General features: G+C 37.6%; 2 protein-coding genes across 6 annotated transcripts in view; one reads left to right on the top strand and one right to left on the bottom strand.

The window, feature by feature from the left end:
- The window catches only part of LOC149843077 (translocon-associated protein subunit alpha-like), a 74,384-nt gene extending 52,119 nt beyond the window's left edge, over positions 1-22,265 (bottom strand). The window contains exons 1-5 of one of the 3 annotated variants that reach the window (XM_089999586.1): positions 22,134-22,265; positions 21,267-21,305; positions 21,128-21,175; positions 20,899-20,987; positions 18,506-20,377 (exon numbers count right to left, since the gene is read on the bottom strand). In XM_089999586.1, coding sequence (XP_089855712.1) covers positions 20,270-20,377; positions 20,899-20,987; positions 21,128-21,175; positions 21,267-21,297 — 276 coding nt within the window. In that variant the 5' untranslated portion in view covers positions 21,298-21,305; positions 22,134-22,265 and the 3' untranslated portion in view covers positions 18,506-20,269. Of the gene's footprint in view, positions 1-18,505; positions 20,378-20,898; positions 20,988-21,127; positions 21,176-21,266; positions 22,085-22,133 lie in introns of those variants that run through there. The other 2 variants (XM_089999588.1, XR_016430840.1) reach the window with 2 other exon arrangements.
- The window catches only part of LOC149843076 (E3 ubiquitin-protein ligase RGLG2-like), a 163,913-nt gene that overhangs the window by 90,479 nt on the left and 50,784 nt on the right, over positions 1-22,650 (top strand). The gene's annotated exons all lie outside the window — the stretch shown is intronic.

Genomic DNA, 22,650 nt, shown 5'->3' on the forward strand with positions numbered 1-22,650 from the left:
AAAGCAACAAGGTCAATCAAGGCAGCAACCTACGAGAGTCTAAAGGCCAGAAGGGGAAATGTTGTGAAAGACATGATAGACCTTTTCAATCCAATCTTCAGGAACAGGGCAAGAAGCAGGAAAGGCCAAAGCGCAAGGATTGGAGCAATAATCGAGATTTCACTCATTTAGATGAGCCGCTCGACAAAGTCCTTGAATACATGTTGTCCAACGGATTAGTCAGGCTCCAGAAAGCCACCAGCCCTTCCACCACAATCATGAGAAAATTTAAGAACCAATTCTGCAGGTTCCATCGGGCAGCAGGGCATGACATTGATAATTGCTTTGTCTTCAAGAATATCGTTCAAGACTGCCTTAATAAGAATCTCTTTGTTGAAAGCGAAGAAGAAAAGCGTCCAGTTCTCCTAACCAAGCAAGCCCAGTCTAGCTCCCAAAAAGGGGTCAGCACTCAGCAGAAATCAAACAAGCCAAAAAAGACAAAGCATGATGGTTGAGGTTATGATCGCGAGTTTACCCCTCTAGGTCAGCCAATCGAGGAGGTTCTCAGATACCTGATTACAAAAGACATAATCAAACTACCAAGGAAGGTTGATCCTTCTGTCACCATGGGAAAATGGAAAGATTGTTTCTGCAAGTTTCATCGAGCAAAGGGGCATAATGCGGAATGTTGCTTTGTCCTCAAAAATATTGTGTAGGATTACATTGACAAAGAGTTGTTGGTACCAGAAGAAGAAGAGGAACAATCGGCAGTCTTGATCGAGCTATTTTCATACCACTAAAAGAACTAATGATGCCAAAGTTTCTCTGCTTTTGTCCTTTTCTTTTAGCAATCATCTTGTAGGGGCAAGTCAGCCCCAATATTTTGTGATATTTTTTATCGCATACTTGCAAATATTCAAGTTTTGTTTTCAGTCCTAGCTTGTCAATAAAATGTCAATTTTCTTCATATCTTTGGAGTTCGATTCTTATTCCTTTCGCCATATTGGGGCATCTTTTTAAAAAAAAGTACATTTACACTTCAAAAATTTCCCTTGCCATCAAATTCCTATTCTTTTTCAGGAGGAGGGACAATCCCGACATCATCCATGAGAGAAATGATATTACCTATGAGGGTTTTTCAAAATCGTAAAATTCTGAAAAATTTCTGCAAAATCTTCGTCGTAATTAGCAAAAGTTCAAGATTTTGGTCCAATCTTTTTCAAAATCAACCAGCGTGTTGGTCCTCCTTTTCAAAATCGGTTTCAAACCATTATTTTCAAAGAATCAACCCTCATGTTGATCTCTCTTCAAAATCAACCCTCGTATTGATTCTTCTTCAAAGATCAGCTCTCGCGCTGATCATTCTTCAAAATCAAACCTCACAGTTGATCCTCTTTTCAAAAATGATTTTTTCATGAACATCATCATCTCACTTTAAAGATCTCACGTGCAGGCAGGATCAAACAAACTCTTTTTCTCAAATTTTTATCAATTTTTCGTTTATCAATCTTTATCAGTCTTATCAGTTTTATTCATCTTTATTAATTTTATCAATTTTATTGATTTTTCATCCATTTTTATTAATTCTTCTTGTCAATTCTTATTTTCAGTTACTCTTTCAGGTTAAGGGATAAACCTGATGCATCTTTCTCATGAGGTATTCCTTTCCTCTTTTTTATTTTCCCGCTCAGGTTAAGGGATAAACCTGAACCTCGTCCTGCGAGGTCCTTCTTCCTTCAGGATAAGGGATAATCCTGAAGTCTTTTCATCATTTTTCAAGTGTTATCAATTTTCCGGTAATTTTTACCAAATTTCATCAGATCTTTGTCAATTCTTTATCAAAATTTTATTCTTCATTAAATTTGTATCAATTTTATTAATTCTTTATTAAATTTTTATCAATTCTTTTGATTCTTCATCGACCTTTTATCAATTTTATCAAGTTTGCCAATTTTATTCTTTTCCCTTTCAGGTTAAGGGATAAACTTGAATTATTTTTCATAATTTCCTTAATTCTATTCGATTTTTTCTTTTATCTTTTATTTTGAAGATCCGAGTTCCGACTCAGATTTTTCCCTTTTTATCTTTCGTTTGAAGTTTCAAGTTTCGACTCGGACTTCCTTTTGGATCCAATGCTCGTGTTGGAACTAATCGTTGCGTCGAAAAATCGAGTTTTCAAACTCGATTTTCTCTTTTATCTTTTATTTTGAAGATCCGAGTTCCGACTCGGGTTTTCTCCTTTTATCTTTCGTTTGAAGTTTCGAGTTCCGACTCGAACTTCCTTTTGGATTCAATGCTCATGTTGGAACCAATCGTTGCGTCAAAAAATCGAGTTTTCAAACTCGATTTTCTATTTTATCTTTTATTTTAAAGATCTGAGTTCCGACTCGGGTTTTCCCCTTTTATCTTTCGTTTAAAGTTCCGAGTTTCGACTCGGACTTCCTTTTGAATCCAATGCTCGTGTTGGAACCAATCGTTGCTTCAAAAATTCGAGTTCTCAAAACTTGGGTTTCTCTTTTATCTTTTATTTTGAAGATTCGAGTTCCAACTCAGGTTTTTCCCTTTTATCTTTCGTTTGAAGTTTCGAGTTCCGACTTGGACTTCCTTTTGGATCCAATGCTCATGTTGGAACCAATCGTTGCGTCGAAAAATCGAGTTTCAAACTCGATTTTCTCTTTTATGTTTTATTTTGAAGATCCAAGTTCCGACTCGTGTTTTCCCCTTTTATCTTTCGTTTGAAGTTCCGAGTTCCGACTCGGACTTCCTTTTGGATCCAATGCTCGTGTTGGAACCAATCGTTGCTTCAAAAATTCGAGTTCTCAAAACTTGGGTTTCTCTTTTATCTTTTATTTTGAAGATCCGAGTTCCGACTCGATTTTTCCCCTTTTATCTTTCGTTTAAAGTTCCGAGTTCCAACTCGAACTTCCTTTTGGATCTAATGCTCGTGTTGGAACCAATCATTGCTTCAAAAATTCAAGTTTTCAGAATTCAGGTTTCTCTTTTATCTTTTATTTTGAAAGATCCGAGTTCCGACTCGGATTTTCTCCTTTATCTTTTGTTTGAAGTTTCGAGTCCCGACTCGGACTTCCTTTTAGATCCAATGCTCGCGTTGGAACCAATCGTTGCTTCAAAAATTCGAGTTCTCAAAACTTGGGTTTCTCTTTTCTTTTATTTTGAAGATCCGAGTTCCGACTCGGGTTTTCCCCTTTTATCTTTCGTTTAAAGATCCGAGTTCCGACTCAGATTTTCCCTTTTATCTTTCGTTTGAAGTTCTGAGTCCCGACTCGGACTTCCTTTTGGATCCAATGCTCGTGTTGGAACCAATCGTTGCATCGAAAATTCGAGTTTTCAAAACTCGATTTTCTCTTTTATCGTTTATTTTGAAGATCCAGATTCCGACTCGGGTTTTCCCCTTTATATGTTTCATCTTCCTTTTAAATATCCGAGTTCCGACTCAGACTCTTCTCTTTTTCAAAAACTCAACTCTCAGGTTGGTCCATTTTATTTTTAAATATCTCAGTTCCGACTCGGACTTTTTTTCAAAAACCCAACCACCAGGTTGGACCTTCTTCGAAAATCCAACCTTCCGGTTAATCCCTTCCAAATTTCAAGCTTCAGGTTTATTCTCTTCAAAATTCCTTCTTTCCCCTTCAGGTTAAGGGATAAACCTGAGTTTCCCGTTCAGGATAAGGGATAATCCTGAAACTTTTTATAGAAGCAGCGTAGTCTTCTATAATGGTCCTTCAAAATCTAATTCTCACATTGGTCATTCATCAAATCCAATTCTCACATTGGTCCTTCCAAATCCAGTTTAACATTGGTCCTTCATCAAAATCCAATTCTCACATTGATCCTTCCAAATCCAGTTTAACACTGGTCCTTCATCAAAATCCAATTCTCACATTGGTCCTTCCAAATCCAGCTTAACACTGGTCCTTCACCAAATCCAATTCTCACATTGGTCCTTCCAAATCCAGTTTAACACTGGTCCTTCACCAAATCCAATTCTCACATTGGTCCTTCATCAAATCCAATTCTCATATTGATCCTTCATCAAATCCAATTCTCACATTGGTCCTTTCAAATTCCAATTTCTCAAAATTGGTCCTTCAAAATTCCAATTGGTCCTTCAAAATTCCAATGTTTACATTGGTCCTTCCAAATTCCAATTTCTCAAATTGGTCCTTCAAAATTTTAGTTTTACACTGGTCCTTCAAAATCCCAATTGCTCCTTCAAAATTCCATTGTTTACATTGGTCCTTCCAAATTCCAATTTCTCAAATTGGTCCTTCAAAATTATAGTTTTACACTGGTCCTTCAAAATCCCAATTGGTGCTTCAAAATTCCAATGTTTACATTGGTCCTTCAAAATTCCAATTTCTCAAATTGGTCCTTCAGAATTCTAGTTTTACACTGGTCCTTCAAAATCCCAATTGGTCCTTCCAAATTCCAATGTTTACATTGGTCCTTCAAAATTCCAGTTTTACACTGGTCCTTCAAAATTCCAATTGGTCCTTCATCAAAGCTTAATGCTTTTATTTGTCCTTCCAAATTCTAATTTCTCAAATTGGTCCTTCAAAATTCTAGTTTTACATTGCTCCTTCCAAATTCAAAATTCTCAAATTGGTCCTTCAAAATTCCAATTTTCTCAAAATTAATCCTTCAAATTTCAATCCTTCAAAATTCCAATGTGTACATTGGTCCTTCAAAATTCCAGTTTAACACTGGTCCTTTACCAAATTCTTTTACCAAGGTCCTTTACCAAAATTCTTTACTTAACCTCATTTTTTATGTTGGTCCTGTAAAATCTAGTTTTACTGATCAAAATTGCCAAAATCAAAATTTTCAGCCCAAGGACTTATCAAAATCAATATTGAGTGACTATTTCACAAAGGATTCTCAAAAACTTTGTCAATCTGCTAAAAATGTGTTGATTCCAAAATTTTACTGCACAAGAATCACCTCAGATTACCTCTAGTATTCTTTTCAAAAGGATGAAGCTTTTTGCGAAAAAGAGTAAAATTCAAATCTTCTCTTTGTTGGTCAACCAAAAGGATGTAAGAAATAGTCTTGGTATGATTAGCGAAAAAAAAATATTCAATGATGTTGAAAAGCCAGAAGCGAATCGATATTGATCATAGCTATGGCGCATGTTTAAAGACGATTTTCTGGCAATCAGGCAGTGGAAATATCCTGAACGATAAAAAGAATTCACTCAATCCACATCTCTTCATTCATTTAAGCTACAATCAAATATCCGCAAAGGGGATCTCTCAATTGTCATCAAGATGAAGACGAATATACGAGTTCGACCCCCGGAGTCAAAGAAGATTTGGATCATCTCCAAGATGAAGGAGTTTGTGATGGATCCTTCCAGGGAACGTTCAGATCACCGTCAAGATGAAGGCGACTGTGCTGAGCCTCCTGACAAACCCTAAAAGATATTTGATTGTTGCTATCATCTAGAGATCTTTGACCAATGAACAATATCATTAGTATAATTCCTGAGAAAAAGAAGGGTCGGAGCGTCTCCAAGATGAAGGAGTTTGTGACGTACCCTTCCCTGAAGAAAAAGAAAAAAGTTAGGACATCTCTAAAAGGAAGGTTAATGTAATGAACTTCCCTCGAAACCCAAGAAAGCTCAATGCCTCAAAAAGAGTGTCAGAAAGACTATTATGGGAAAAGCCCCAGGATATCAAACTGCCAAAATTGCCAGAAATCATCTTTTCTTATGCGAAATCCTTTCATCAATATCTTTTTGCTACTTGGTTTTATGAAATTAAGAATATCTCTTCTCTATTCATATCAAGGAGATGGATAACTTCCTTGAAGAAACTCAACAGCATAAAAATTTGAATCTGACTCGGGAATCCAGGAAGTTAACCTCATTTTGGAGGAAATGCTCTAGGTAGAAAGGGAGAATATCTTTCGCACATACGTGCACACTTTCAAGCATTTGAATCAATTGCAATTTCATCTTATTGGCAAAATTTTATAGTTATCCAAAAATGAGATAAATGTTCATTATCTATTTTGATGCAACCTAGCGTTATTTATATTTCTCAAAAAGAGTCACCTCATTCTGATGAGGTATTTCTCCCAGTCCCATCATGGTTTTCCCCCATCAAGGAAGTCATGATTTGTATATCCATTCAAATAAGAATTACACTTGAACCTCGTCTCATGAAGTATTTTTCAAAAATATCCCATCATGGTTCTTAAAATATCTTCGTCACATCCAGGTTAAGGGATAAACCTGTCTTTTCAAAAAAAACTTTATCCTTGTCTCAGCCATGAGACTTTTTCAAAAATCTCTCCTTTTTACCATTTCGGGATATTCATCCCAAAAAGTCTCATCTCGATTTTCTCATTTTCTTCTGTCCAAATTACTTTCTTCTCGAGGATTTCATTTCTTCCTAAAACATTTCAGGATAAGGTGCCAAGCCTGATAATAATGTTTCTCAAAAACAAATTCTTTCACACCCAGTTCAGACCTCCTGACTGGGGCATTTTTAGAAGAAAATTTGGTGTGTCTTCTTTGCCGCTAAGTTCGGCTTACAATCGGCTTAGCAGCAAAGAGGGGCATCTGTGAACACCCCAAATTTTCCCAAAAATTTCCTTGTTGCCCTTGGGTCCCTTCCTTTGAATAATCGGGTCAATTTTAAATCAAAATTTTCATTCATTTCTTGGATTCACTGGAATCTAGACTCAATTTTCATTTTTTGACCCAGTTTCTGAGCCAAATCAGATATTCGGATCCAATTCTGATCCCGGATCTTCTATTCTTCAAAAAATCAAAAAAAAACAATTCTTTGTATTTTCTCAGAGGCTTTATCTAGATTCAATCTCAATCTAAGATCTTAACTCCATATTTCCTCAAAATCTTGGATCCAGGCCCGTTTCTAAAACCCATTTCCAAAATAAACCCTACTTTTCTCAAAAACCTCATTTTAGAAAATCTTGAATATTTCAAAATAATAATTTTACAAAAACCTTTTAAAAACATCATTTGGGTCCCACTTGTTAAAAGTCCTCGTGTTTCCCCTACGCTTTTGGGGTTTTTCTTTCAAAAATTGGAAAAAAATAAATAAATAGCTTATTCCCTTTTCTTAAACCAAAAATCCCTTTTGAAAAACTTTTTTTTTCTGAAAACCTTCTTTTGAAATTTCTGAAAAATATAGGGGACCCCTATTGTAAAAACCATAACGGTTTCCCGTTATAAATAAGCAGTCGAGGCCTCTTCCTCCTCATCGCCTTCACCCCTCCACCCTTCTAGCATCCGATTTTTTTTACCACTACCTCTCCATTCTTCCTCCCTCTTCTTACATCTTGCTTTTTTTTATCGACCGAAGGAAGTCGACTACAAGATCCCCATTGCGCCTTCTTCTTCTTCATTTTCCTTGAAGGGAGTCCCACAGCAGAGCTCCAGCTTTCCTTATGTTCTCAGAATTAATCAAAAGAAAAAAAAAAGAGAGGGATCATCAACCGCAGTGGGATCACGGTGAGTCCCCCTTCCCACTTTTCTCTGTTGTTTTCTGTCTTCTTTCTTTTTACATATACATTTTCTTTGGATCTTCCTTACTTTGCCCCATTAATGCATCCTCCATAATCCCGACAAATTCGGTCTATGGATATGCAATATCAATGGAATCTCTTATTCCAACATCTGTTGTTTTTCTTTTCTAAAAATTTCTTTATAATTACATCATTTGAATGCTAATTCGTTTGATACCTCCCCTTTGTTTTATATCATATTCCCCCCCTTTTCTGTGGATTTTCCATTTATCTCTTAAGTTTATATTGATTTGCAGATTCGGCACTTGACCTTCCAATTTCAGCGGGTATTTAATATCAGTTTTGTCCATTCAGGTAAACGATTTTTTTTGTGCATTTTATCTCTTGACAGATGATGATTCACGAACTCCCCAAGGCTGTATTGAGGGGAGTGGAGTGTATAATGTTTATCTTCAATCATCTATGATTTAGTTTTTGCTTGATGTGGGTCATGGATTCTCAGTTAATAGGGTCATGAGAAGAAGTTTGTCTGCGTTTCTGAGATCTGAAAATATTTTGAGAGATCAAGCATGTAAGAAAATATAGAGGGAGAATGGTCTGGTTTGAGCTATAATGCTGCTTGTTGGTTAACCATGTCCTCTGAGACACCATAGATAGCATCTCCCCTATCATCACATTTCTTTGATTATTTCTGCAATTTATGGTAAATTTTATTTGCTTAAGTGTGAATTTTTGTTCATTAAAACTATTCTATAGTAGCGAATCAATCTCCCGCTTCAATTTTGTACCTCTCTGCATCATAGCATTCAGTTTCGATTTACATTTTTTTTTTGCCAGCGTCTTTGTTTACCGACTCATTTACGATTGATATTTTCCTCATTCTCACTAGTGTCTCACGATTTATCCCATACATATGCTCTACCGATTTCCTGCAGATCCAGGCATTTCATCATAAACGTCCATTTCGTTTCTTATATTCTTGTTACATTGTGATTTTATGCATCCTAAACGTTCATGCAATCTGGTCTCTGCACATTAGCATCCATAACAGTGAATCCACGAGGCATTAAGCATAGCCCATTCATGGCATCTGGTATCTGCACATTAGCATCCATAACAGTGAATCCACGAGGCATTAAGCATAGCCCATTACGGCATCTAGTCCCTCCCAGTATGGATGCATCTCCTGCATTTTATGCATTGTTAGCATTTGAATTGGGTTTAAGCTTCTTTCTTCTTTATCCCACTGTATCATGTGGGTAGCACTCTACATGCTTTTGTATCATATTATTCACATTTATTGCCTAATTCATTGTTTTATCTGTATTATCATTTTATTTTATTTTTTAATTTCTTTTTTCCTTCAGTAGACATTCCTACGCATATGTTGTTGATTTAAAAAAAAAACAAATGTATGTTCATTTCACCATGGAACCTTTTGATCCCATTTTGAATCCTGGTGGTCTTAAGTCCTTGATTCCAAGGAAAGTCTATTTGAGTAGCTATTGAGCCCTGGGTCACTTTTTGAATGTATGCTAAAGCCATTTTTCAGTTCTTTCCTCTAGATTTTTTTTTCTTGATTTGTTTCAGTATTTGGATTTTCGGTGCTCTATTCCACTGATTCATTCACTTGTTCTCACAGGTGACTGTCATGTAACTGCCCTCACTCCCGTATGCATTTCTTTTAAAGTTGTAGGGATACTTTATTATTATTATTATTATTATTATTATTATTATTATTATTATTATTATTATTACTTATCTCATGCTAACACATTGTTTAAACTGTTGAATTAGAACCAATATTTTGTGCTTCACGCACAGTTGCATTCAGGTTACACACCACAGCACGTCCTTTTCACTCAACTACCACCATCTTTAGCAACACCATACAATCTCCCTTATGACACCTCGTAGCATATTCTTTGAGTTTTCCACAGCACTTGCCATCCTCTTTCCAACCTTTAGCAGCAAATCTCATCATCTTACACACGGGGATCGATGCCACTAACATCTATACAGTTCAGTTGATAGCTCCAAGTTCCTCTCTTGATGAACCAGCAGACATGACCAAAGGCCTCCACCTCAACAATTATTTGGTTTGAATGGTCAATTGTCAGCTGATCCAGCAAATCACTTCTTTTGCTATGCAGCAAATTCCTTCTAGTCCACATCTGCAAAATGGGGCAGTTTCTTACCTCGTACATAGTCGGCTTTGGTTACAAGCCAGACACCACAACTGTAGGTTCATCAACCATCACCTGGTCAACAACCACAGTTGGTGTTGCAGCAGTAGCAACAGACAATGCCACCCTCTCAGCCCCTTCAGGCTCAAGCTCAAGTTCAACTTCCTTCACAGCTTCAACTCCACCTTTCCTAGCACTTCCATTTTTGCCTATACTTCCAATGCCTAATCCACCTTGTCATTCAACATTTCACATCTTCATCATGGCTTAGACATAATCCCCTGCATACCCATTCAACATCTTTCCCACTACACACTCAACCCACAACACCTTCTACATAACCTTTTCATATTTTCATAATACTTACACTACTGCTACACCACCTGTTGCACCTGATACACAGCAGCTCAATCCCCTTTGGAGACTCCTTTGATCTTAACTCTTCTAGAATGTTGGCTATCAGAACCAATGGCTCCCAGTCTTCGGATTTGCCACCTGAACATTTCATTAACCCACCTACTGTATTTTCATATTATGCATTGTATTGCTGTACATGGTGTCATCAATCTCTTTGCATAAGTCATGATGCACTGTATTTCCAGCCATGTATCAACACTCTTGCATCTACACTCCACCTTCCTCCATGCCCACTGTGCATATATCATATCTACTGTGCATATATCATATCTGTAGAGTCTGTCAGCTATTACACTCCTTTCTCACTGATTCTTATCACAGCCCATATCCCTCCAATACACTGCTAGCAGCACCTTACCTTCACTATAATTGCTCCATCCCTTATTACTACAACCCCACGCACCTAAGCACATTGTACACCTACAGTGCCCACGCATTCTATGTTGGCAGTAGCATATGCACACTCGGTGCACAACATTTGCATGCCACTTTCCTCACATTCTGCACATTTTTCATTGCTACAGCACAGCACTTGTCTCTTACATACCAAAATAACATGTCATGAAATACATAATCACTATGTACAAGTGAAATAATTGTAGTATTGTGTGTTGTACATCTATGCCTTTATTTTGCAGGAATCAGTTCATCAATTTATCACTCACTTGTGTCAATTATTGTGTGATTCACCACTCACGTATATCTCTTATTTGTTGTTCGATACTCATATCGACATTGGCTCTTAGGCATGAGCCTTACATGTTGTATAGTATACCTGTATTTAAATTTTATATAGATCTTTAGTCATGGGAATATATATGCATATTCATATGCATTTAGTCATATGATCTCATGTGTGTTTTAAATCCATTTCATCATCTGTCTCCTTGATCCCATGTGACATTACCATCTCCCTTTCTATTTGTGCTAAATGGGGAAAAGGCTATCTTTCCTCCCTAAATTAGGGACTTTTGTAAATTCAACTTCAATTTCAAGATTATAATAGCTAGATGTAATGAGAATTTATATTCCTTGCACTAGGTTAGAATGTATGAGCATACATATCTTAGCAATTGCTTGTCATATCATTTTTCCTCCTTTATTGCAAAATTGAACAAATGGAACACGAATGGCACGTGCACCATTCTAATAAAAAGGTGATTAAATCCTAGGTTGATGATTTGCATCAATGGCCATAGTCAGGGTGCGAACAAGACTTATGGTTTTCATCTTTTATGGAATAACACTGGATCCACACTGGATCTCCTTCAAAAATCATTATATTTTCAAATAGTTTCTTCCTTTATCAGAGTTTAATTTAAAATTAGCTCAAAATATATATATCAATGGCTATAGTTAAGATATATTGAGAGTTAATTTCATTTTAAACTCTATAAAGACACCAAAATGTGTTTTATTCTTCACCTGAATTTAAATATAGATTATTATATAATATATTTTATTATCATAGTCAGAAATGTATTATATCTTCAATCTTATTTTAATTCATTTAAAGAATAAAATATATTTTTCAATATCTAATTTTAAAAAAAAAAACTTTAAATCATTCAACATTTAGGATAGAATTACATCATATTTTCAACAATTCTTTTTCAAAATCCAAGTGATTTTTGAGATATATTCATTAAATATCTTCTTCACCTCTCAAATCAATCTTCAATTCTCATTTATAAATTCAAATTCTTCTTTCTATTCTCAAATCCTATTTTATTTCAAAATTCAAACTTCAATTTGAAAGTCCAATTTGACTTTGAAATATCAAAAATCATTTCTAGATTCGGAATTTCATTCCCAATTCAAATAATTCCAAAGTTCATTTCAAACTTTGAATTTCCAAATTAGCTTTTCAAAGTTTAAATTCAAATTCAACTCAATATTCCAGATCAAATTTCAAAGTTCAATTCAACTTCAAAATTTCCATATTCATCTCCTGATTTCAAAATTCAAGTTGAAAATCAAGTTTTATTCTCTATCATTCTTCCCAAATTTTGAAAATTGATCTAGGATTTTTCAAATTCAATTTCAAGTTTTATCTGGGTTCCCAAAATCCAAATCCCATTTACATTTCCAAAGCCCAGACCCATCTTCGGATCTCATCTGGATTTCCAAAATCCAGATCCATCTTCAAATCTCATTTGGATTTCCAAAATCCAGATCCATCTTCAAATCTTATCTAGATTCCCAAAATCCAGATCCATCTTCTAATTCCATATTGGATTCCAGACTTCGGATCCAATGTCATTTTAGGATTCCAAATTTCGAATTCAAAATCTATCCTGAAAATCCAGATTTCAAAACCAATTCTGTTTTCAAATTCCACCTAGATCCAAGATTCATTCTAGTTTCAGACTTTAAATCTGGGACTCAATTCCCTTCCAAGATTCTCTCTCAAATTTGAACCCTAGATTCAAAATCAAAATTCAAAGTTCATTCTAACTTTGAAAATTCATTTTTACTTCGAAATTCTATCTCAGCTTCAAAACCCCCTTTATAGTCATTCTTTTCAATTCAAGATTTATTTTCCCAACTCTGATTATTCCAAGACTTAGAACTTTGAATATCTTTTCAGATCTATCTTAAGTTCTAAGTTAGATTCAACTTTCAAAAAAATATTTCTTCGCCATATTCTCAAATTTATTTCAAGATCATTTGGAAAATCCTAAAAATTCTAAATAATTCTTCTCAAAAGCATACATCTTTGCATTCACATTTTCACAAGCATGATTCTTTGTGCATTCTTAGACTTAGAATAAATACTTAGACAATATTTAGGCAAAGCAAAAGGCATAAATTCGATCATTGGTTCGATTATCCCTAGTAAAGGCGCCAGGAACGGTCGAACCTCGTACCGACGAGCGAATCCCGTCTCTCTAATTTTTCCGCAAATATTTCAAAAACGGAGGTGAGTAATCTTTTAAATCTTTTCAAAATTAAGGTCAAGTGAGACCTTCGCAAAAGAGTTCATCTCTCTTTTTTCTTTCTTTTTCTCTTCTCTCTTCTCTTTCTGTCTTTACTCATTAGAAATGCTTGGGAGAGAAAGGTTTAGAATGGTTGACAAATCTTTTTAACTTGATTTGGCGAACAAATAAGATGCCTAATGAGTGGAGGAAGAGTACTTTGGTGCCTTTATATAAGAATAAGGGTGATATACAAGATTGCACAAACTATCGTGGTATAAAACTCATGAGTCATACTATGAAACTTTGGGAGAGGGTGATTGAGTCTAGGTTGAGGAAGGTTGTCATGATATCGGAGAATCAATTTGGTTTTATGCCTGGAAGATCAACTATGGAAGCTATACATCTTCTTAGACAACTTATTGAAAGATATAGAGAGAGGAACAAAGATTTGCATATGGTTTTTATTGATTTAGAGAAGGCATACGATAGAGTACCTAGGGACGTTCTCTGGTGGACAATGATGAAGAAAGGTGTTTCTCTCAAGTACATTAGTATAATTAAAGATATGTATGAAGGAGTAGTAACCAATGTCCGCACTTGTGGAGGGGTGACAACCAATTTCCCGATAACGGTTGGGTTACATCAAGGATCTGCTTTAAGCCCTTTCCTATTTGCGATAGTGATGGATGAGCTTACGAGATCAATTCAAGAAAATGTACCGTGGTGTATGTTGTTTGCTGATGATATTGTTTTGATTGATGAGTCTAGAGCTGGGGTTAATGCTAAGTTAGAATTATGGAGACAGACATTGGAAGCTAGAGGTTTTAAGTTGAGTAAGAGTAAGACTGAATATATGGAATGTCGGTTTAGTAAGCAACGAAGTAGTGATGGGAGTGTAGTGAAGCTTGGTGAGCAAGATATATCGGTGAATGATTATTTCAAATATTTGGGATCCATCATTCAAAAGTATGGAGAAATTGATGGAGATGTAAATCATAGGATAAAGGTTGGGTGGATAAAATGGAAAAGTGCTACTGGAGTGCTGTGCGATCGTAGAATGCCATTGCGGTTGAAGGGAAAGTTTTATAGGACGACTATTAGACCCGCTTTACTATATGGTACGGAATGTTGGGCTGCCAAGAGACATCATATTCAAAAAATGAGTGTAGCTGAGATGCAGATGCTTAGATGGATGTGTGGAAATACAATAAAAGATAAGATTCGGAACCAAGAGATACGTAAGAAGGTAGGTGTTGCACCCATTGAAAATAAGATGCGAGAGAATCGTTTACGGTGGTTTGGACATATTCGGCGAAGGCCTAATGATGCTCCAGTTAGAAGGTTGGAGAAATGGGAAAATACATTAGTTAAAAGAGGTCGGGGTAGGCCTAGGAAGACTTGGATGGAGATGATAGGAAAGGATATGAATGCTTTGAACCTCACCGAGGACATGGCGTTGGATAGAAATGATTGGAGGAAAAGGATTTATGTGGAAGACCCAAAATGAATTTCTTTTTTGGTTCATATCGCTGACCCCAATTGTTTTGGGATGAAGGCGTAGTTGTTGTTGTTTTGTTGTTGTTGTTGTATTTCCCCTTCAAAAAGGAAAATAGAGGTTAAAAAGGAAAAGTGAAGGAAGAGAGAGAAACCAAGAGGAAAAATTTTGTGATGATCACATCGCCCTTCGTGGCTTGTGCTTACCTACGCCGCTGGCATACGAGGACCGCAACCCCTCAAGGTAGGGAAAGATTGCACGAAAGACTTGGACAATTAAATTAAGTTCAATTAACTAAAAAGGGATCATTAAATAAATATATATATATATATAAAAATATATATTTATACGAGTACGCATTAATTTCAATGACGTGGTTTCGCGATCCTTGTCCTTTACTTTCTGTCAGTCTTTACTTTACCGTCGCGCATCGCGCAAAGGTTTTACGTTGCACTCCTGCTCACATTCTTTACTTTGCTGCCGCGCTTTGCGCCCAGGCTCTTGCTTTTGCATGTGTTGTTACTGTCATGCTATTGCAGATGAGGCTCAGGTTCTCGCTCATTGCATACGCTTTTGAGGCAACCTCGTGGAGGATGCAAGAGACATCTATCACTCTCCCTCTTGCGACAAGAGTTCAGTCGGGAGCGAGCGATACATCCTCGTCTAAGGAGAGGGATACCTCGCAAGGATCCTGGCTCTTCGTGTACGCAGTCCTGCAGAGTCGACTTGAGATTTTAGGGAGCTGCACAAAAGCATCAAAGACTGCCCAAATCAAAGCATTTGGAAGGAGGTGATTGGCTTGTTCTGTTGAGAAACTCGTATCCCATCTATCGAGGCCGGTATCGAGTCATGCGAGGCATATAGATACCCTGATAGCGGATGAGATTCTAGAAAATCGCATGCTAAATGTTGGCACAAGCTGATGACTGTTTCAAAAGATAAAGAATGTCAAAGTATAGTTTGAGAAGCATTACATCTTTGTGAAACACTTCTGATGAGGTTCCTATTGAGGAATTATGCCCCTTTCATCCTAGAGTACTTGTAGTCGTGCACTACACGCTAATACTATGATGATCGGATGAGACGGTCGTGCGACCTTGAATAGTGTTAAATGCACAATGTTGTAATCACATAAAATGGTCTCACATTCGCCTTCACAAGCAAGATGCTCGAATGGTTTAAAGACCACAGCATAGGTTGGGTCGTTAGTTAAGCAACCCCTAAAGCACTCATTCGCTTCTTGTTGTTTGACAAGAGGACAGAGCGGTACAAAACTCCAATGGACATGTTGTTAACAACCACCCCACGGACAATGATCCGGCCTCTCCAGTCATTGGAGTTAGGAGAAAGGGGCTATAATACTTAGCTAAGCACTTCTGCAGTAGTTAGATGCATATGTGGCACTGCTTACCTGTCTTTGGGGAATCATCTCTCGGCTAAAGCCGTCCCTTTAGGAGCGGACTCAACTAGCTATTCGGGTTATTGAAAATACATAGAATAACATACGTCCGAACTAGCCTTAGTTGTTTTTACGTTTTGCATGCGCATACCCGCAGGCCAGTAATATCGAAACATAAAGTCTGTTAACACTGGTTGATTGCTCGTTTGCTCGATAATTCAATATGCTACTCGTTGAGCTATGCACGCTTGTCAAGGTGTTACTCTATTTGGTTAAACTGCTTACGCAGTTCTTTGCTGAGTAATAATTAGCTTCTCATACTGGTTAAGTGCTTATAATAATAGCATTATGCCAGTTGCTATATATTAGCATGTGACTTACTTTACCCCTTGGTCGAACTGCTTGGTGCTTGGTGCTTGTTGTAGCGTAGCACATGTTGGCTTGCATATCTTATGATTGATGTGATTGCATACAGCTCGTAATCTACGAACTAGTGGCAACTAGGATTGATGTGACTGTTTGTCTTATAAGCTGCTTACATATTATGATATAACTGTTGCCGTATGATTGCTTATCATGTATAGCTTATGAATGGCTTGTGATGCAATGGTTTATGCCTTACAATTAATTTAATTACTTGCTGATGGACTGAGCCATTTAATGGTAATTATATGTATCGCGAGCATTGTTATGAGTGCTTGTCTTATTCAGTTGTTTTGTTTAGTTGTTGGATAGAGTTAGTTACTCTTTGCCTATAGAATCAGCTGGATTGTCATACCTTCGTGTTTTCATGTGTCGTTTACGCATGCTTTGAGGTCCTATTTGAGGATTGTAATATTCCTTGTGACAATAATATGATGCGTAGGATTATATGCTTCTGTGTGATGTGATTGTTATGCCACGTGATAAGAAATGTTGGAAGTATGCGATAATATGTTCATGGTTCATGGAACCTTATTAGAAGAATGGGTGATCGTGTGTTTTGTTTTACCATGTGGAGTGATATGATGCATATTGTTGATATACATGCTTGTGCCCATATTGGTGGCTATTGACCCCAAAGGCGGTCAATGGTTCGGAGAAGTCGATTGTATTGATGCATGTATCACTGAGTTGGTTATTTGTTGAGGACATGATCCCCAAAGGATTATCTGCGAGGGCATGTATGATCAAGACCAGGTAACCGGCTAGAGTGGTAGATTCTCTGTGAGGATGTACACTATCTATGAACGGGTAGCCGCAAAGACGGTGAACTCCTGTGAGAAAGTATATGGCCCAAGACCAGGTATACCGTCTAAGGCAGAATTCCTTGTGAGGTTATACATTTCCCAAACCAGGTGATCCGGCATTGATCTTGTTGATTATAATAGTGGCTATCGACCCTGAGAGCGGTCATTTGTGTTGATGCTTGTATTACAATAATTTTCATTGTATATGACATTTGTTGGGGACCGACTTCCCAAAGGTTTCACTGTGAGAGTATGTATGATCAAGACCAGGTGACCCGACTAGAGTGGTAGATTCTCTATGAGGATGTACACTGTCCGCGAACGGGTAGCCGCAAAGACGGTGAAGTCCTGTGAAGAAGTGTATGGTCCAAGACCAGGTATACCATCTAGGGCGAAATTCCTTGTGAGGTTGTACATTTCCGAGATCGGGTAAACCAGCTAGAGTAGTAGAATCTTTGTGAGGATGTACACTGTCCACGAACAATAGCCGCAAAGACGGTGAACTCTTGGGAGGAAGTATATGTTTCAAGACCAGGTATACCCTCTAGGGCGGTAATTCCTTGTCAGGTCGTATATCTCCCAGACCGAGCGATCCGACGTGGATCGTGTGTTTTTGCTTACCATAAAAAGTTATAGTGAGTTGTGATGATCTTCTGAGATTGATTGGGATAGTCACTTATGAATTTATAGTTTCAGCTTTCTGTTTTAGCATGATTACATGTTGAACCCTGTTGTGAGACTCAGATCTTTACCGGTTTTAGATCATGATCATGTTTTGGACCTTCTATGGAAGGGTGGGTTTTTCTGAGAAAGTATGATGTCTTAGGTGAGTCATAATCGGTGACAGTTGGCTGCATAAGGCCTTGAGAGATGGGAATAGTTTAAGGTTGTTTAGGACAAAGGGTTTGTTAGAAGTAGTGAGAGCGACAAACGATGTCCTAATAATGATTAAATATAGAGACCTCGTTCTAGGAACGAGAACAAGCTTGTAGCGTGGTAGTTCATAGCTTACGATCAAATTAATCTGTCTTGCTACGTTTTGACATTTGCACTGCTTACTTACTCGCTTGCACTACTTACGCGTTTGCACTACTTACGCATTTGCACTGCTTACTTACTCGCTTGCACTATTTACGTGTTTGCACTATTTACGCGTTTGCACTACTTAAGCATTTACACTGCTTAGCCGCTTACACTGCTTACTTGCTTTGAACTGCTTACCTTGTTGCACTGCTTACTCTGTTTAACTACATATCTGCTTTAAACGGCTTAACATACTCAATTAAATGTACTTAATTCAATTTTCTGTAGTCTCTCTTGTGCACCTACTAGTTTTTCGTGAAACTAACTTATTCTATGGGTACAGGTGATGATTAGGTACACCACGAGCGATGGCGCGATGACTAGATAGCTTCAAGACTTCTTCTTCCTGCTCTTAGCTTGCATCCTGGACGTTTTGGGTTTGTAACGGATTTTCCTTGAGATATCCGAATTTTGTGAGTTTTGGTTCTTTTAGCTAACGTGTCCAAAGTTGTCAGCTTGCCTTCTGAATTAACAAAAGAATAGTTTCGCAAGTTTGAAATTTTGGGGCGTTACACAAAATGGATTATTTCAGATTTTACCAATGCTTATTCGCTAAAACCAAGGTTGCCAAACTAGGAAGCGAAAGCGGGAAACGATACGAGAAGCAGAAGCGAGAAGTGAGGCATTTTTAAATTTATACGAAGCAGGAAGTGAAGTTTCAATTTAAAAGTGAAATATGAATAAAAAATGAAGCAATATGGAATCAAACAAAAAACAAATAAAAACTAAAATAAAATTGATTATTCTTATATTTCATGATTTTTCTATAAAAGAGCTAAATTTTTGTTAAAATCTAACAATAATGGTTACCAATTTAAAGAAAGTGCATGGAAAGTGAGTGAAAGCATGAGAGAAAATACATGAAAAAGATGAAAAGAAATGTGAGAAAAGCATATACTATTACTATGCATAGACCATGTGTATGAGAAGCATAGAAGAAGCGTGGGGGAATCGAGTTTCCCATGAAGTTTCAGAAGCGAGGAGCATCGTGCTTCCGAAGCGAGTTTTCAAGAAGCGAGCTTCCCACCTACCTAAGAAGCTTCTGATAACTCTAGCTAAAACTCAAACATAAAATATTGTAATTTATCACAATATTTTCAAGGGCTGATATAATACCTCAAAAAACATGATGTTTTCAAAATATCACTTTTTTTAAAAGGCAATACCCCTAAGAACCAAACACTATTATTCACTGAAACCACTTATGTTCCACTGTTATATCCCATTAATCTGACAACATACATTGATGCCAGAAGCAAGGACAATGAATACGACACAAGGGGAAGCTCTTCAAAAATTCAGGTAAAGCTACCAAGCCTCACCCAAGACTGAACCGATAGTATTAGGGTTTGGATTCAGGATTTGCTAACATAAGTCTGATTAGCTAATCAAGTCAAATCCACAAGATATCCGTTTAGAAGGAAAGGTGCAGTAATACAACTGCTCATGTATCCCCTTGTTCTCTGTGCTTCCTCTGAAACTAAGTCGAGCAAAACCATATAAGGAAATATCAATAACTGCATGACATTTTTTCTTCTGTACAACATATGCTACTGCAGGCATATATCAAAGCCACACACAAAAAATGAAAATATCATACAAAGACCACCACACGAAATAGCAGATCTGACAGACAGACTATAACAGTTCATATGCGTTATCTAATCAGTATGTGCAAACGAAAGGGGGACTGGGAGGGGTAAACATGGAAGCACATTATGCATTTATTACCTTGGATAAGTTCTGCATTTGTCCATATATCCACAGCCCCAATAGTCCAGTGAGGGCAATTCCAAGTGTAACAAGGAAAATAGACTCAATACTATGAAAACCACCAGCCTCAACAGCTTCAATGGTACGGTTGTAGAATGCATTGTTGTATTACTGCTCATCTACCTCATACACAACAGTTCCCACAAGATCAAATGCTCTAGGCCGCAAGACAAAAAGATGGCAGGTTCTGCACGATGCACAACCAGAACTGGTCAGTAGCAGAAAAAGCTTTTTCTTCTTTTTTTTATTGGTCATCTGGCTTCAAAAATTTATTAAAAAAAAATCTTCAGCAACAAGAATACCTGTAAGTATTTGTGTACAGCAAATATGTACGGAAATGTAGCCTCAGCAGACAGTGGAACCGTTGCATTGAAAAATTCCTGAAATGATAGGAAAACATAGATACATAGAGAAATCTCTGAAAATAGAAGGCTAAAGTGAAAACAAAAACAAAGTGGAATAAAACGGGAACAAGCACACGATGGAATATTGATATGCATTCCCTTGATTCAGAAGTAAAGCATAATACGGATAAACTCACTAAAATGCTTCTCAGTCATTTTGCAAGCACTTCAGACCCAATTAACCAAAAAAGATGAAAACTACTTCAATAACCAAGCAATATCAAAGAATTTGTCCCAAGAAGTTTATGAAAAGTAGCTAATACTTCAGTGGATGGCAAATGTTTCCACTCCAGCCAATCACCTTGCCTTGGTCATTTGACCATGATGACCTGCATGTGTGTGCAGCATTTGCACATGCACATCTGTGGATGGATAGCCAGCCATAAACACTCAATATGTGAAAAATTGAACAATATTATAAAAGATTTTTCACAGAATGATATATCCAAGGTATTTTACCAAAATATTTTACAAATCTCTACCATGTTGACTTTTACCTGAAGTGTTAGGTTTTGCACAAATAGTCTATGATCAAAGGGCGGATGAAGGTTAGCCCTTATTGCGTGAACCTTCAAAGGTGCCTCACCTATAATTTTTGCAACAGAACAGGCATCAGTTTGACCAGAAATGAGAGAAACAACAGAAAAACAAAAATAAAAGACGAATGATAACCAACAAAAAAAAATGTGGAGGAGAAGTGAGATGAAGAATGATAAACACAATTACCCCCATTATTTAGGCCAACCAGTAGTTCAGTCTCTTCCCCTACTTGAACTACATTTTGCATTATCATGTTAGCAAGCTAGAGAATTTCAGCTTTAAAATTTTTAAAACAACAATTCAAAGACCAGAATAAAGGACTCACGTCGACCAGGATTCTTTGGGAAGAGGCACATGGTATCCACTCCAGGAGCAGAACCACGAATGGAACAAAGAGAAGATCATCACACTCACAAGAGAAATTTCAGTAACAAAAACTAACAAATGCAGAGAGAAAACTAGCATTTATGGATAATCTCTCGGATCTTCTACTTGACACCCTTGCTTGACCCAAACCAAGATTTTTCAGAAGCATCTCCACCATAACCAAAAACCACTGCTACAATCGCAGATCAAACCTAAAAGTACGTGTTTCCTACAGAAAGATATCGAAACTCGATCCATATACAGCAGAACCCAAACCCTTAGGGTTTGTCTCCGCTATTTCCTTAGATTTGAGCACGAAATCAAGCACGAAGCTCCATAACAACAATAATCAGATCCTAACGAATCGCGGTCTTCCGGATGGGAAAGATCACAATTCGATCAAATATGGCAGAAAATCCGATTTAACAATTCCTCCCAAATAAGAGTATGAACTCTAAAGAATCGGTCTAGTGGACGACTATGGGCATGTCGGAAAGTGGTGGTGGAGGTGGTGGGAGGGTGATGGTGGCGGCAGCCGCAGTTAAGGATGGTGGGTGGAAGGCGAAGAGGGAGAATAGGGGGCTCTACCTTGGGAGGCTACCAGGGAAGGACAACGAAAAAGGGACGACGATGGGGAGGCCGGTGGTGGAGGTGGAAGGGGAAATAAGGTAGGCCAATGGTGGGAGGTGAGGATCCACTGGAAGCCCCTTCCTTCCATGAGAGGTTTCTTGTAACATATTCGACATTTCCTTTCATGGAATCCCTTTCTGCGATCGATCTAGGGCACACATACAGATAGCAAGAGAAGGAGAGAGAGAGATGGTACCGTCCAGAGAGAGTGAGAGAACAATCTGTGGAAGCCCTCCGGTTACTGTAGAAGAGAGACTGGAAGACGATCAGTGGAAGCCCAGCGAAGAGAGAGTGAGAGACTGACCAGAGAGAGACGCACGCCCGTCGATGCATTTTTTTTTCGGTCCCTTTCGTTCCTGTACTTTGTAACAGGGGAGGGGTTGGATCGCAAATCACACATCCAATGTTTGTTGAAAATCATCGTTCTCATAGTAATTTTTGTCCGAATCACGCTGAGAACGGCGCATCAGACATGCCCTTATATTACACGACGCTACTACCTTCCTTGGGAACAAATTGACAGATTTGTTGTAACCTCTTTCTTATCAACATTTCGGATCGGGTTCAACCCTACGTAGGACCCCGTTTGACATTAACGAAGGCTTTAGTTGGGAATTAGTGAGGAAGGGGTTAAGTTTTCGTGAAAGGTTTACATTCAATATGGCATGTGAAGGGTTCACGTACATTAATGCCACGTATGTAACCCCCTACTC

The sequence above is a fragment of the Nuphar pumila genome, chromosome 3 (genome assembly GCF_984573655.1).
Source record: "Nuphar pumila chromosome 3, dmNupPumi1.hap1.1, whole genome shotgun sequence".
NCBI lineage: Eukaryota > Viridiplantae > Streptophyta > Magnoliopsida > Nymphaeales > Nymphaeaceae > Nuphar > Nuphar pumila.